We start from the raw sequence: 17056 nt of genomic DNA on the forward strand, positions 1-17056 counted from the left end.
ATCTGTTTGGCTAAAGGGGTTTCAGGTCGCTGTGACGCCACATGCAATACTAGTGAAACCATATAAAACAGCATGAAGTATGCCATTGTTATAAATCAATGTCAGACGAATGCTAAAGTAGTGACACAAGAACTTTCTGCAACCTATTTAATGAAGCGGCCATCTCCTAGCAGAGCATGCCTCATATGGGATGAGCAGCCTTTCCAGTTTATTTGGGGAAAACAGGTTTTAGCCACACTGTTTCCCTGTTCTCATAAATTCATTGTCATTTCCCAAATCCCCTCTGAAGCACCGAAGAAGCTGCAGCTGCCATAGGTGCTGCCCTGCTGAGCTCAGGATTTTGCAAGATTTATTTAAAGATGTTAAAATCAGGCCAGAGGATTGGTACCCAGTCTGATTTCAAATGCAATCTCATTTCCTACCTGGTTTTACCCACCTCCCGGGGTGCGTTTCCACTGATTGCCCCCTTTGCAGCACACCAGATGAAAGAGAATGAAGCAATAAGGCTGTGGTCACAGCTACTGATTTTTGCATTAACTGATGAAGATAAAGGACATGGGGAGTAAAGGTAATAAGTGGCATTTATATAGGCTTCTGTGCAGTGTGTACAGTCAGTGTGAGACAGGGAGGAAAGACTTCTAAATGTGATTAAATTATTTCTCTTTTATCTGTAGTGCATTATTTCAACTAAGCCTGACATCAAAGTTTGCTCTAAGCTGTCAGAAAGTCCTTGTGCGTGGGTTGTGTTGGAGGAAAGAGACAGAATAAAGACAGAGGGAGAGAACCTCTTATCACATTAATTATTGCTTTACTGAGAGCCAGGGCACAGCAGCTAGTGACTGATGAAAGGAACAAAAAAACAAACAAAACAAAAACCAAGTCAAAAGTTTTCTAGTGTGTAGCTGTGGCTTTGCTGTCAAAAATAAACCGAAACACAATGTCTTGGTGGGGCGGTGTGCAGAGAGCTGCGATCTGATCCGTCTGTGTTCAAACGCAGGAAACAGAAGAGAGATAGCTGAAGGAGATAACACACACACACACACACATACATTCAAATGTCTCCCTCTGAGCCACCCACCTTTCATCCGCCATGTGATGCCCCAGGTGCCGGAACACGGCTGCTAAAAATGAACATTAAAACAGGATTGGAAACAGATTGATCTCTCAGTCATTTAGAGGCAGGGGAAATAATAGGGAGGATGAGAGCAACAAAATGAGTCCCATGCGGCGGAAGACAGATCCCAGTCGTGACAGCGGTCGTCATGGTGAAGTCACAGCACCAGAGCTACTGCTCTTTCCACTGAAATAAATTGATACTGATATGTCTACGTAAGCACAGTCAAACAGAGACTTGAATCTGCATGCAGTGACCCCTCAGCTCCAAAAGTCTGACATGTCACACTCAGCCACATTTTGAAAATCTCTTATTGTAAAAAAAAATGTGAGATTTCCATTCCAGTTAATAAGGCAGATAGAGGTGTTATATAAATACTGTGAAAGTATCAAAACACTCATCTCATCTTCAACCGCTTATCCAGGGTCGGGTCGCGGGGGCAGCAGTTTTAGCAGGGGACCCCAAACTTCCCTTTCCCCACTCATTCCACAGAGAAATGCACACAGCCTGTATTCAAAAACGGTGTCTTTAAATGAGCCATCAGGACTTGTGTACCGTTGTGATGTCACAACTGTCCTATATAGGTTTAACATGCTGCTACAATGCCCCTACAGCCATCCCTCGAGCTGCAATGACGGTTCAGAGAATGCCTTACCTTAACCATTTCACAAGTCTTGGGTTACCATCTAGTAACGGCCTCTGCACCATCGCTGCAGCCGGGAAATAACTGTAACGGAACTGTAGTGGCACTTTCTACCGATATATATAATATAGCTGTGACATCCCAACCAAACAGAAGTCCTGACGGCTCATTTCTAAAGGCTCAGATGGTAACCCGAAAGTTGAGAAAGTCTTCAGACAGAGGGTGATTACAGGACATTATACAGTATGAGAAAAACAGGTTCTAGCAAAAACCCAAAATACGTATAAACCTGGGACACACTACCTGTGCTTGTGAGCAAAATATAATTCACCCCAATAATTCAAGTTCACAATTTTTCAAGCCTGTCGCAGTATTTTTAGTGCAAAACTCCCCTGCATTTTTCACTCATAAGATATCATTTTGAACAACATCTATTTGATTTGTCTAACTCAGACTGCTGAAGATGCACATTATCTTCAGATAAACTTTGGAGTGTTTTTGCACAGAAATAGGACTATGTACAGTATTTACCCCCATCAGTTACATTGGAAGCATATCAAGAGACCTTTTAATGACTAGTATGAAAGGGGGAATAATTACAGGAAGCAAAACCTGATTTAATGTTCATATGGGACAGACTTAAACAAATGTATCATCTATTCACCCTGTGCCAGATCTAATCCTGCAAGATGTAGTTTCATCTGATTTACTGTAAAACATAAAGCATGTCCAGTGTGTTTTGATGCGATTTACTTAACCAGGTGCTCAAAGGAAACTTTACCCTGGCTACAACATCTAATTCAACACCTAGAATTTTTTACAAACATTGCAAAGTGTGTTTGGCTGAATAGTTACAATCCCAAACACATAATAAAGACACGGCGGACTATTACAACACTTTAAAAACTGCCAGAATTTCTACAAGAACAATTCCTTTTTATGAATTCCTTTAAAATAAACTATATATTCCCAACTGGGAACTGTTGGTTTACCCCACTTTCCTTCTGACTAAAGCAAAAATCATTCACCTCATTGAAAAGCTGATAGATCCTAAACCATGCCACTAGCTGATGGAGGAATCATTACATGTGGCTCTCTGCTGCCATCTGCTGCTCTGATGATGCTAAACAACCATGAGCCATAAAACAAGAACAAGCTCAACAGCAGAGAAAACCAGACAAGTCTTAATAATATAGGTATATATTTATTCATACGTACATATTCATTTATATCGGTTAATTGTAAAAAAAAAAAGAAAAAAAAAGAAAGAAACAAAAAGGAAAAGATTTACAGTAATTATATGAACTACAGTCATTGTCAAAAATGTTTGAAGTTTCTCAGGTGTCACTCTACGATGAACACATACTGTAGTTTCACCTCCTGCCCTCTGTCTGAATCCTCAACCTTACTCCAGTGTTTGGGACAAGAAAAAGCGTGGTAGCTCGTCTTCTGTGTAAACTGGTGGCAGGTTCTGACAGAACAAAACAGAGGTGTTTGATACTGTGCGGAAGAATAAAGTCTGGTGTTTTGCTTTCTAGAGCCTGTAGTGTATTTTGTACCATGAAAAGACTGATGACAGGTTGTTTCTTGTCTACGTATAAAAACCAGCAGGAGGGGTGTTCGCCTTAAGAGCGCTGATGACTCAGGCTGCGCCACATAAAGGGCATGACGAGAGAAAGCAGGTGTTGCACCCAGGCTCATAGTCTAAATCCTGCGACTTTTCCTTTTCCCCACAGGTTAATCGTCCTAACCCCGGAGCACAGCGACAGAGTACATTAGATATCACCGCCATTTTGACTCTTAGTTGTTCCTAATCCCCCGTAAACCCCCATTCAAACAAAACAGATCAGACTGGATTACACCGGATTCATCTCAGTTTGCATTATCCTGCCTGCCATAGCTGTCAAATCTCAAACTGAATAGAATCATCATCATCAGTGTTTTGCCCGACGGCGTGCATCTTAAACCAGAACAGGAACATTTGAGAGCGATCAACATTCCACAGTGGGTTTATCCAATTTCTGCCTTGTTTCATGTATTTGGGGAGAGTGCATTGCGGGAGGGAAAAGCAAGGCATAAAAATGAAAGAGGGGAAAGCACGCATATAGGAGAAAAATCTGATTCTGCTAAAGTGGCACACAATGCCTGAACAGCCACCTCGAGGACTTCTCCTTGACGGAAACATTCAATAAGTAGAAGCTACATCATACATCGTACATACATACAAGTCATCATCAACTCCTCCTCCTCAACTCGCATTTAAAAAAAATCCAACTCAAATGTGAACATTTATTACAATTGCACTGGCGCCAACTCTTCCCCTGGATAGAGGCTACACTCTGGGACATTTAGTAACAATAAATTCTTAATAAAAACACAAACACCAGCAGATTCAAAACTGAGGACTGGAAGAGGGCTCAAACTCAACTTGGAGACACTGAACAGCAGGCGCAATCCAAACCACACCAAAAACAGAAATGCAAAAAGAAGAGAGAAGAGGGAAGATCAGAAAGGAAAGCAGTAAAAGATACATAAAAAAAAAAAGGAAATGGGAAGAAAAAAAGAGACACAGAATAAAGCAGATGCAAGTGCAGGAGAAGATAATCCAGAAGAAAAGGCTTCAATACTTCATAGGGTGGGGGGAGGCGAAGTCCATTATAGCCCTCCATTGTGACAAAATCATTCCATCTTATCTGTCAGTAGGCCAGAATTGTGCGCTCAAGATTCAGTTGACTTCCTCTTGCAGTGACTCCACCGGTCTGATCTGGTCTAAACCTCCTGCAGCGCCACTGGTCTCAGACAGACGGAGGTCACAGGTGGCAGGGTGCAACCCGCTGTCGCTCCGTCCCCCTGCAAGGCCTCATAGGAGTCGAGGAGTCGGCGGGCACGTCCTCTCACGGCTGCATGTGGTTCACCAGTTCCTCGTAATCAGAACCGTCACCGATGCAAAAACAAGAGCAACTAAAAATCAAACTAACTGAAAATATACGTACTTTTGATTGTTTTCAGTTGGCTTTTTCTTTCCATTGTTCTGGTCTGACAGCATGAATTCATGTAGTGATGTCAGACTTCTTTTTTCTTCTGTCCAACAAGCGTCTTTATAACTCTGTTGAGTTTTCACAGGCCAGCGTTAGTTCTTCTGTTAAACTCAGTTTTAAGTTGCTGGCTCATTTTTGACTCTCCAAAGCTCCAGCACATATTCTAACACACTTAAACAAGCATGTGTGAGCTTCGCCGTAGTTCCCCTCAGAGAGACCCATCGATGGGTATCTCTAACCCATCTCATAGCTGTCGTTTAGCTGGCTTCAACTCTCGGGACTCTGCGGTCCTCCCATATTTACACTTAGATTTTAAAAAACTAGAGGTGTTACATGCAACATTTGGCATCTTCTCAAGTCTCCACTTGTGAGTCTTAATTGGTGTCCATTTTTAGAAAAATATTAAACTTTGTCTTTTTTTCCTCTTCAGTATATTGAAGCATCTGATTGTAACAGAGACACGGAGAGGTGAGGGTACAAGTGTAGCAAGCTCAGTGTGTGCGTGAAGATTCGTGTGTGTTAGTAAAATGCCAGACTTAAATTCGGAGATGGTCGTTTTTGTAAAGTGTCTCATCATTGCTTTACTGTAAGTGCAAATAGCTGCAAGTATGCTTTTCTTTTCTTAAATCACAAAATAGGCTTTCTGCTATGTTTGTTGGAGGCGTCTGCAGTTTACTGGCTGACCCTTTTTGAAATAAACAGCCTGCAGGACAAAGCTTACACAGCTCTTACTCAGTCCAGTTCCCGTCTAGAGGTAGCTATTAAGTGACCTTCAACGTGGAGGCAGGAGGGATTTTTCAATATTCTGTTTAAAGGCTGTAACTGTCATCTGTCGCAAAGTGCTAAATAAGTGAAACTCCTCTCAAATATGGACTGATGGTTTTTGATTCTTTTGTACTTCATGTGATGAAGAGTTCAATCCCTTAGCAGTGATGACCACATTGGATTTTTTACATAACCCTCTTTGTAATACTGGTTTATCCACTGAACACAGACCAGGAATGTGGTGACATTCTTCTAAGAGTTGACCTGTGTGTGTAAGTGTCTGCATATCAGAAAGCCTGTACTGTGTGTGTGTGGTGGAGAGATGGCGTGGCGGGAATGTTTTAGGGGAAAGTTACCAAAGACCTTGGAGCGTATTTTGGCTCTCTCCCACTCTTTACAGCTCCAAAGGATGGGACACACCAGCACGTACTCTATGACAGGGCGCCAGGAGGGGGACAGCAGGTCAGGGGTCAAGTGACGGGCTGCGGGGAGCGTGTACGAGGGACACGGGGGAGAGGGGGGGTTGTTGTCTTTACATCATAGCAGGACACAGCAGCGGCAAAACCTCTGACGGCTGCCCCCAACGGAGGGGGGCGGAGTGACGGGGGCGAAGTATGCATGCACTTTGATGTTAGGCAGATGGGTCTGTGGAGAGGAGAGAAGGAAAAAGAGGAAAATGTGTTAATGGATTATATAAATACTTTAAATCAAGTTACGGACAACTCCAATCCATTCAGGCTGCAATTTATTTATTTAGTACAGTTAAATTCAGGCATTATGAGACCAGAGTGATTCCTCACTGCGGTTTGTATTTCACACCATAGTTTTGATTCATCGCTTCTTGTGGGTACAGTGGTGACTCCAACAACAGAGTTTGGACCAAATGTCTGAATCTAAGACATCTCTCTTGAATCTTCTCATCGTATGCTTCATTAATCAGGTTGATAGGAGAAGTATACTTTTGAAAAAATAAATACATTTTTGTTTAGCTAACTCCAAGCTGGGCAACTAATCATCTCAAAAATATGTGGCTGTGTAGCCCTGATCCATGTCAGTCTGACTCGTAAAACCTACGCTCATCTTAAACTCCTTTTTCCTCACTTTGAGATTGCAGTGCTGCTCATCAGCTATGCTCAATGCCCCTACATCAGTATTGTAAGATGACATTTAAGCGTTAGTGGCAGCCCTGAGAGCCATGCTGCTGAAATGATGTGCAATCTGGAATTTTATGTTAGGCTCAAATGAAATCCCCCAGACTCCTACATATACTCTTCACAGGTCACGGAGAAGTTTGTATTTTCAACAGACTTTCATTAAAGAAACTAAAGGTGCCTTGTGGAGTTTTGTTTATTTACATTCTGTGTTCACTTCATAACACTTCATAATAAACATTTGGAAAGGCGATTTTCAAATATGCCATGTTAATATCCATGTTTACTTGCTTGGCGTCTTCTTCTCTACCTTTACGACCTCATTACTGTGTTTCTTGGCATGTTACTCTCACCTGTTGATCGGTGGAATAATATGAAACCATTGGCAGGGACTTATATATCATGTCAACTTATAAACAGGCACATGTAAACCCAAACAGGGATCCTCGAATAAAAACTCCACATGGTACCTTTAATAAGGATCCAATGTCTGGAATGGGTTGGTTTGTTTAGATAGCACCTCAAGACTGTGACATGTAGTGGGACAGACTTGATCAGGGATAGTGTTTGTGATTTCATGAAGTTAAGAGTTGACTTGTGCCAGGATGGAGAGCATATACATGTTGGGGTTCCAAAGCATTTCAATCACTAAGGCAAGTAAAATGTATATATTGAGCTGATCCACAAATGCCACCAAAATGACATCTGTTAAGGTCACAAAACGTGTGTTTATAGTACATTCTCCACATGAACGAGTGCTTACTCAGTGTTCTTAGCGCACACAACTCACCCTTAGTCTCTTGATGCCGGCACGAGTGATCTGCTGGCAGTCATAGAGCTCAATGCGATCAAGACTATGGCAGTTCTTCAGGTGCTCCAGCGAGGCGTCTGTGATCAGAGGGCAGTTGTCCAACTCGATCACCTCCAGACGATCGTGAGCGCAGGGGCCGCTGCCGAGGTGTCTAATGCCGTCATCAGTGATCAGCTCACAGTGAGACAGACTCTACAGGAGAACCAACACAGGAGCTCCATTAATCAATTGTATACTTGAACAAACTGATGTGGTGCATGTAAATACAACAGGAGTGGCAGCCATACACTCACCAGTACTTGCAAACGAGGGCAGTGGATAGACAGCTGGATGAGTGTGCCATCTGTGATCTGATGCGAAAATAAAGAGAGAAAAATATCACTCCTGCAGTTGCCACGTCAACAGTCGAAACAGTATACGTGTTGCTCGGGCTGTTTATTTACCTGCACACATTCTTCTAAATCCATCTTCTCAAGCTCATGACAATTCTGCAGCAGAGAAAGAGACCGAGAGAAACAGATAGTGTGTGAAATCCTGAAATAAATAGTTTGTAGTTTGTTTTTAAGATGTTTTGTTTGCATGCAACCAAGAGAAAGAAGCCACACTCACCCTTGCTAATGTAGTGAAGCCCACATCTGTAAGCTGAGAGCAGCGAGCCACTTCTAATATTCTGAAAGGAGAAAGAGAATCAGAGTTATACATACAGTCGACACTCTTTCGGACTTTAACTGGACCTACAGTAAGGCTTGAGATACCTTTACTGCAGAAAGGCCAACTTATATATTCATTCATTTATTCCTCTTCACAGTCTTATTATTTGATCTTGCAGTAAAGATTGACTTAATAATAAATCAAATTTTTGTGATCATTATTCTACAATAAGATAAAATATCCACCCATGAAAGGAATAGTTCAGATCTTTTGAAGTGTGGTTGTAAGAGGTACTTTACCAAAGGTAAGAAATGTAATGCTATTTTAGCCAACTAAAAAACAATATAAGTTTAAGTGTACACTATATTTGGAATATTTTTACCACTTTACCTTGCTGTCAGACAGCACTTTCCAACAGGGAACTGAAGACATTATCTAAGCTCTCTTCAAAGCCACCAGACTGGTTTGACAAAAACAGTAACTTTACTTTGCAGAACACAGGATATGCTGGTCTTCTGCTGCCTTGATTGGTTCATTAGCTTGTGTTATTGTGTGACTAACAAACAAACAAACCAACCGAGGCAGTGCCGTGTTCTACGAAATCTGGTGGCTTTGACGAGAGCAAAAAAAATGGCTTCAATTACAGCGGCGTAAACGTACACAGGGCTGTCTTGCGCTAAGATCAAGCTGTGAAAATGTTTTAAATGTAGCATTCACTTGAACTGGTAGTGATGTAATTTTAGGTGAGCCTTATTTAAGTGGCTTAAATATGTTTAGCTTCTGGCCAACTCCAGAGCAGTGCATTTTGTAGCTATGGAAAATAATCTCATACAAACCCCCTTCAAATCCTGAGCTATCCCTTTAAGATTCATTATCAGACTAAACAGAAAAAATAAGACTTGCACCAGTAGGGGTGTGTGTGTGTGTATGTGTGTAGGTGTGTAAAGTCACCTGAGGCGAGGGCAGTTCTGTCCTAGGGCGTGCAGGATGGCGTCTGTGATATTGGCACAGCCTGACACGCACAGAGACTGCAGGCGGTGACAACCCCGGCAAATTGTGATGAGGCCCTCATCTGTGATCTGCTGCTCAAAGAAAGAGAGTGTAAGTTTGTTTATTTGTGTGTGTGTGTGTGTGTGTGTGTGTGTGTGTGTGTGTGTGTGTGTGTGTGTGTGTGTGTGTGTGTGTGTGTGTGTGTGTGTGTGTGTGTGTGTGTGTGTGTGTGTGTGTGTGGGGGGGGGGGGTCTACTGATCAGCAGTAACTATGCATCATAAGAAATCAGTGTCTAACAACATATAGTCACATACTTTAACACTCAGCTAATGAGGGGATTTCTTTGCTCCTGCATTTTCTCTTTTAAGAATTGCTCAACAAAACTCTGGAGATCAAGCAGAGGAGGAAGGTGTGAGATATAGCTAGGCAAGGAACTGGCACAAGGTGAGATGATGAGTTCCTGAGGTGTGAGCTGAGGAGGCGATGAGAATTCAGGTGGTGATATAAAAGGGGGATTACTGGGACAGGAAAAATATATCCACTGTGTGAGCAGGCTTCAAAGACTATAGGCTATATGGGCTTGAAGTCTACAATGAGCTTTGAGTTGAGTAGAACTAGATGTAATTGGTGCACATCAACCGATATACTGGAAAGTAACCAACAGTGTTTTGTGTACTTTTTACTTTATACCAAAGGTCCAGATGCAGGGTTTTATAACAATGTTTACAGAGAGACATACCATTGAAACAATATGAAATAATTGGATTCATCTTCCTGTACTTACTGAGCATGTCTGCAAGTTGAGTGTGACCAGCTCTGGACAGTGAGCCCCGATATGCTTCAGAGCCTCGTCCTCTAGCTGTGGAAGAGATCGATAGAGGGAAGACAACAGTCATCTGTGATCACACTACATGTATTAAATGTATAATAAAGCATACTAAGATTATCCCACCAAACCCCTCTACTCTCACTGTTGCTCAATATATCAGATATAATACAATAAAATTCAGCAGCACCACAAACTACAGCCTCTAAAATGACCATTAAGGTGAATGAAGACTTCTGGTAACTGAACGTAAATGGTGTGATTTCTTTTGTCCTTTAAATTAATGATCTGTGACATCATCACAGAAATATGCGGTTGTATTTTCACACTGTAGTGTCGACTGTTGATAGAACAGGATGGTGTTATATGAGGGCGTTCACATTTGCTGTAAACAGTATCTGGCATGCCTTTCCTTTAGAAACATCCTCTGTTGCACAGGAAGTGAAGCATTTTATGTCTGCAGTAGCAATAACTGATCTACTGGAATAAGAGGAACTTGGTAATAAAAGTAATGGCTACTATTATGAAATGTATAAACAATAGTGTCACACACCAGTGCAGTGTTCAGCAACAAGAATAGTGCACCTAAGAAGTCACCAATGATCTACAAAATAAATAGCTTTCAGATTTATCCAATTCAATTGTATACTGAATTAAATCATTTGCTACCCCTGGCCTGCATCTCAGTGTTGTGTTATTCATGAAAGATCAATTCAAAAGAACAAATCTTTAGGTGAACAATGGTTCAATTCAGTGAGTGGAACTATGCACAGTCGCAGCTCCGGTCAAGCATTAAGCAATTCAGTGAACAGATCTTTTTTAATGAATTGATTGAGTACACTGAAAAGAACTGCTTTGCCCATCACTACTTCCATCTCGTATCTTCAGCTCATACGAAGCCATAAGCATACCTGTGTGCATCCCTTGAGGAAAAGGCCTTTGAGTCCAGGACAGCAACGCACCAGGGCCTGGATGCCATCCTTGGTGACCTGATCACACCAGGAGATGTTGAGCTGCTCCAGCAGGGGACAACCCTCACTGACAGGGGCAAATAAGAAAAGGAAAGGTGAGAGGTGGAAAAAAAAGCAAGAAAACTATATTAGATGAGAGAGACACTGAAAGTAGACAATATTTAAGTACCCTTTGTACCATCCACATGCACTGTCAAAATTTCATTTTTAATCAATGAGGCATAACAGAATCTGATGATTTTGAATAAGGATCAAGAATATGTTGTAAATTCAGCAATAGTGTACATCACAAAGTTGACCCTACACACCTGAGAGCTTTTAGTGACAGGTTGGTGATTGAGGTACAAGAGGAGAGGTCCAGGTGCTTCAGCTTTGGACAGAACTTACTGAGGCTATTACACGTGCTGCAGAAGAGAAAGACATTGAGAGTTTCGAAGGAGAAGTGGCATTTTATGATACACATCCCAGAATAATGCACATACCTGTCAGTGATCTTGGTGCAGCCATTTAAACTAAGCAGCTCAATGTTCCTACAGTTCTGCGAGAAAGTCCTATAGAAAGAAAAATAAAGTCAGCCAGAACTTGTCTGTCTTGCTCTCCCCAGAGTCTGAAGCAGAACTAGAATATCTGTTGGGCCAAGTCTTCAACAAACTCACCTCAGGGCGCTGTCACCCACACCCAGGCAACCCCGCAGGCTCAGCTTCCTAAGGAACCCCCCACATCGCTTTGAGATGTTCTCCACCACCCGGCCCTGCAACAAAAACAATCCACTCAGCCTACTGCGTTTGTTTCTACACTGCTGTGCTGATAGATGATGAGTTTGAATGGACCAACAAAGACTGTAGTCACAGGTAAGAGGTAAGTGGAGATCAGATTTCCTCACCTCAATGTCCCTCTGAAAGTCAAAAAGGTCGATTCGTTGCCAGTTGCTGCCATCCAAGGCCAGAACATTCCAGGACTGAGAGCACGGAGGGAGAAACAAGACGTTTAGGGTCAAGTTTATTCTCAAACATACCACATAAACGCACACATACTAAAAACACACAGACAAAACACGCACAGTCACGCACACATGCGTACACACACCTTGTGAACACAGACTCACCCGTGAGACCTGGGCACAGCGACAGAGTGTCACCACATCCAGAAAGGAGAAGATTCTGGAAGACAGACAGGGACGGTTTAGAGACCCTGAGCCCCGATGCCAGAAGCCTCCTCTTTACACTAAACTGCCCGACTCAACCCAGCTTCCACTCACAGCACGGGGGGGTGAGTAAATCAGCTAATATTGTCTTTGACTGTAGGCAGGATAGATGTGTTTACCCTCTTTGCAAGATAGATGTGTTTACTCAAAGTGGGGTCCTGGCGAGGACGACGGGCTAATATGCGTCTACGGAACAGAGTTGGAAACTTACTATAAAAGATCCCTCAATGCAGCAAAAAGTATATTAAAGTTGAAGCAGGGATGCAGTGAGTCCCAGCACAACCTGCCAACCTCACAAATCAGGGCACTGAACCTGGCAAGGCAGCACAGAGTCAGCAGCCGCAGCACAGGCAGCCTGGCTGGCAAGGCCGAGGATTGAGTTATGGCCTTCATCTTCTGTTTGCTCAGGGGCTCTTGAGTTTGTTTTTTTGCCTGATCTCGATTTGAATGCCTTATAGCCTCAAGCATCTGTTTTTAATTAGAGTTTTAGCATTGGGGGAGCGGAGTAGGATGGGGTGAAAAAACTTGCATCCTGGTGCTTAGTTTAGTTGAACTATTTGCTAAAGGGAGAGGGATTATACAGTACAGATTGTGGGATACACAACGTGTGCGTTTGTGTTTGGGTGTTGTAGAGGGAGGAAGGTGGTGCAAGAGCAATTGCGCCTTTGTGTATGATTGAAAGTGCTGATTGGGAGCGAAGGCAGATAGTTGGGTGTGGAGTATGCGACATGCCATTTTTGCTTGCAAAAATCCCTTCAGATTGTGATTGAAGTGTTTTCAAATGTCACTCACCGTAGCAACAGCTCCTTAGGCAGCTTCTTATTGATGACCGCCTCATCGCTGTTTGTGAACATCTGAAGGGATGCAGAGGATAATATTAGTTCTGTCAGTCTGTTTTAATTTACTGTAGCTGGGGGCCCCCCCTCCATCCACTCAACCACACCCAAGGACAGCCCCAGCATATAAACAAGGATAGGTGATCATAATCTTATTAACTGAGATGCATTCAATGTCAAATCTTGAAAAACATTGAGGTGAAGATAAAGCAGTACAGGAGTCTGGAATGTGTGTCTTCTAAGCAAAAGAGGTGCAAGGAGAGGACTTTGCCCTGTCTACTTCAGACTTGTGATGGCGTCTGCTTTCATGTTATCTTTTCTGCATGCTTTCTCCCCTTACTTCCTGCCCTGGAATTGGTTACAACACATCTGCAAACAGCAAATGAGTTTCCTCACAAATAACTGCACGCTATGCAAGTGCAAATATTAGCCTATAATCCAAAGAAAGAGCCTCAGTACACGAAGTGACAACAAATTAGCATTGATGAAGACCCGTTTATTTAGGTGCACACTTATTGAGGACTCCAGGGTTCCCATAAGATAGACTGTAAAATATAAGACGTTAAGATGACATTTGGGTGCATCCACTTACTCATAACAAAGCAAATGAAACAACATCTGGCAAAACACATTTTCATCCAATCTAAACCAGGAACAGGTTAATAGAGGGGTGGGGGGCTTTAGTGTGTAAATAAGAAGTGCACGCGCTACTTACAAGATTATGATAATCTGTGACATGATTAAGAAGGAATTTTGTCCTTATTTGCACAAATATGAAGCTTCCATGATCCCAAAATAAATGTTTGTTTTTAAACAAAAGAAAGAGTTTACGGTGTGATATTTATGTGTCTAACTTCAAACCACATTTAAAATATCTTCAGATTTTGAGGGATTTAAACACTTAAACACTATTGCTCATGAAAAAAAGAATTGACAGGGCTGCCCTCACTCACTCACTCACTTACTCACTCACTCACTCACTTCTGGCCAAGTAATCCAGGGCCATTTCCAAAGAAACAGATGCACATGGTCAACGGGCAAACACTGTCCCCTTTTGTAATCTAACATAAAATGAACCTGATGCTGCATGAATGTGAGCATTATGTTTTCTCCACTGGTCAGCTATAGCCAGTGAGGCAGGACTGGCAGGAGGTAAAAAGCTGGGTGAGATGTATCCTCCAGCTAAAGAAGCAGTAAAGCAAAACAAAAAGTGATAACATCAGTAATTAACAATTTGTATTACCTACTGTTTTAACTGCTTCAACAAGTCTTACATCAATACACCCAATTATACACAATAAAGTGGTAATTTCAATCACAATAGTTATCTACATATTACTTTTAATTGGTAAATAGAATTAGGGGTTAGTTCATGCCTGTCTGGTTTTCAGAGGGCTGTAGTCTTTTGTTTAGGGCTGATACACAACAGATGACTGCAGAGCAGTAAAGTCAGACAAAACGCAAGAGGACATTTCTGGAAATGCCTGTCAAAATAAAACTCTCAATTACATACGATGTAGATATTGGGTTTTAACTTTGAACCTTTGACCACTGAGGTTTTTGAAGGCATACAGTCCCCATTTAATGGATGTACTAACAATTGAAATTAGTTAATAAAATAGAATGTTTTTAAACTATATTATTTATGGTGGATAGATTGTCCCTGACAAATAAACTAAGAAATGAAAATGGCACTTCAAACATACTTAAAAGTGATCTTATCTCATTCTCCACAATGACAAAATCAGTACAATACATGCAACTTCAAGAACTCATGAATTGGTTTAAGGAAATTCAATTTCCAGCAGCTTACAAAAACACGAGGGAGGTATAAAAAAAAAAAATCAGTATAGGATAACCAATAAACTCCTGGCTAAATGGATACAGAAAGTATATATGCAGTAAAAACATAGGGTAAAGTACGTGATAGGGGGTCCCAACTCTAAATTCCATGTAAAACCTATTCTAAACAACTTACAATACTAGAAATGAGCCCAATTTAAAGTAAAAGCTATACAGCAGGTAGGCTATGCTGTCTCAACAGGAGCCCCAGTCCCAAAATGCAACACATATTATTTTGAAGTCAATGTAGCGCTACTTCCGGTTTCTCCTGGCCTAGTTCCGTTCAGCTTGACACAGCTATGGCTCCACCGCAGCTGTCGGGCCAGAAGGTAACGGCCTGAATCTTCTGAGTCCGTCAGCTGATGCACCGTTAAAAATAAATAAAACCACACACAAATCCCACGCTAGCTGGGGGATTAAAACAACGCCCAAGTGCTCTCTCCGGCTACACAGCCCCAATGTCACCGGCCGGATACAATGGAGCGTTTTGAGTGCAAGTTTCCACCAAACATATTCAGCTAACGTTGCGGCTGCGACACAAAGTTTGCACATTGGTAAACGCTACAGAACAACACCGTAGCTTAGGTGTGTGTACATGTGACCCTACTGCTATCAATAAAGCTATACGGTGTTTTAATTGTGTCAGCTTGGGGCCTGTTTGTTGATAGTTTTTGTGCGTGTAGCAGTCACAACCAGAGGCCCCCCACTACCGCAGCGGCCATGGATATTATACACAAAAACAACCCGACAAAAGTGGTATAAAAAAATCACAACCAGACAGATATCAGCCATTATAAAACAGCTTTGCAGACAAGTGAAGTCGACACATTCATTGTTCCTGGCATAAGCATGATAATGTGCTGGTGCTCGGTGTAGCTCTGTGTAGCCTCGGTGTCTTTGTTTTGACGGGCACACAGGGGGAAATCGAGGATAACGTTTTAGACCTTTAAAAAAAACTTTCGTTTTTAGGCTTAATGGAAAACTCCCACGCGTGTCTTCAACTAAACAACATGCCATTTCTAGGCTATATGTGTGGTTGGAGACAAAACAACAGACCTAGCCTAATCCCCAAACATTGACTGCGGAAGCTGCATCAACAGCCTTCACCGTGAGCGCAGTTTTTACAATAAACACAGCGACAGTCACCGTGTAGGCCCCATATATCCTAACCCTAACGTGTTTAACAGCTACACTGAGTGTGTGTCAGTAACTGTCAAGATAATAACTCACCTCAAACCGGCTCCGCGAAACACCATTTACCTCCTTCCCCATGTCGGGACTGCTGGTTACCGACTCAATGAATTCGGTGCAGGCGAAGTGAAATGCAGATACGGGCCCTCTTCCTGCCGAGTCCCCTCCACGACTATCATGCTACCGTCCTCTCAGTAGCTCCTTAGGGGTGCGATGTCGTTGTTCTTCGGGCCTGTATAAAACAAACGGCTTGTTTCTGGTAAAAAATATGAGCTACAGGCAGCCGTGCAACCAATAAGGCAGGTCTCTTATCTGCTCCTCTTACCTCCTCCTCCTCCTCCCCCTCCCCCTATAATAGCTACAGCTTTCTATCCATCCACACAATAGCCAGACGGGAATAGGACCTGGCAGACTAAAAAATGGAGCTGGTACTACGCCTACATCACTTAGAAATACAATCAAAATAATGAAAATTGCGCTGAGGTATGTATTACCCCAAACTCTCACACCCAAAAAACGACAACTCACTTGTTGGCTGGTCCTTTAAACCCAAAGCTCACAGCAGCAGGCCCAGTACCAGCTCAGGAGCTGTAGATAAATATCAAAATGGGGTGTCAACCTTTTGACAGCCCATGTAGCACGAATACCTGCTCTGAGACAACAGGTTTCATGGTTAAATTATTTTTTTTTTTCTTCAAATTTGATGCAAAGGGGGGTTATTTTGACACGACCCAAGACAAAGAGGCCTAAGTCCTGTCATTGAAGTGTGGGCCAAAGCGTTTATTTGTGTTACAGTGAGATTCATGTAACGTATGCCTACTATAAGCGGAGGATTTGTTCTCATTGTACACATTAGCCACCCAAATGCTTATTAACTCCATTCTTTTGCATTTATTGTTTTCAAACATACAGTGTTGTGACTGTGGGAAACGACACTTCCTCGTTTATCGTTAGCCACGCCCCAGTTAGGCAGCGGATCCAATCAGCATCCAAGGACGGCTGCTCGTCATTCTGCGTCATCA

General features: G+C 42.3%; 1 protein-coding gene across 1 annotated transcript; it reads right to left on the bottom strand.

Annotated features, from left to right (window-relative positions):
* Window positions 1–2947: 2947 nt before the first annotated feature.
* fbxl20 (F-box and leucine-rich repeat protein 20) lies at window positions 2948–16311 on the bottom strand. Its single transcript, XM_083930992.1, has 15 exons — window positions 16074–16311; window positions 12958–13019; window positions 12067–12121; window positions 11845–11919; window positions 11618–11712; window positions 11444–11512; window positions 11270–11365; window positions 10902–11028; window positions 9949–10023; window positions 9125–9255; window positions 8132–8192; window positions 7966–8010; window positions 7816–7872; window positions 7502–7714; window positions 2948–6205 (listed from the first exon to the last, which is right to left on the bottom strand). Exons 1-15 carry the CDS (start codon window positions 16113–16115, stop codon window positions 6098–6100), a joined length of 1311 nt encoding a protein of 436 aa, XP_083787118.1. The 5' UTR covers window positions 16116–16311; the 3' UTR covers window positions 2948–6097.
* Between the last annotated feature and the right edge of the window lie 745 nt (window positions 16312–17056).

This window comes from Echiichthys vipera, assembly GCF_963691815.1.
Source record: "Echiichthys vipera genome assembly, chromosome: 17".
NCBI lineage: Eukaryota > Metazoa > Chordata > Actinopteri > Perciformes > Trachinidae > Echiichthys > Echiichthys vipera.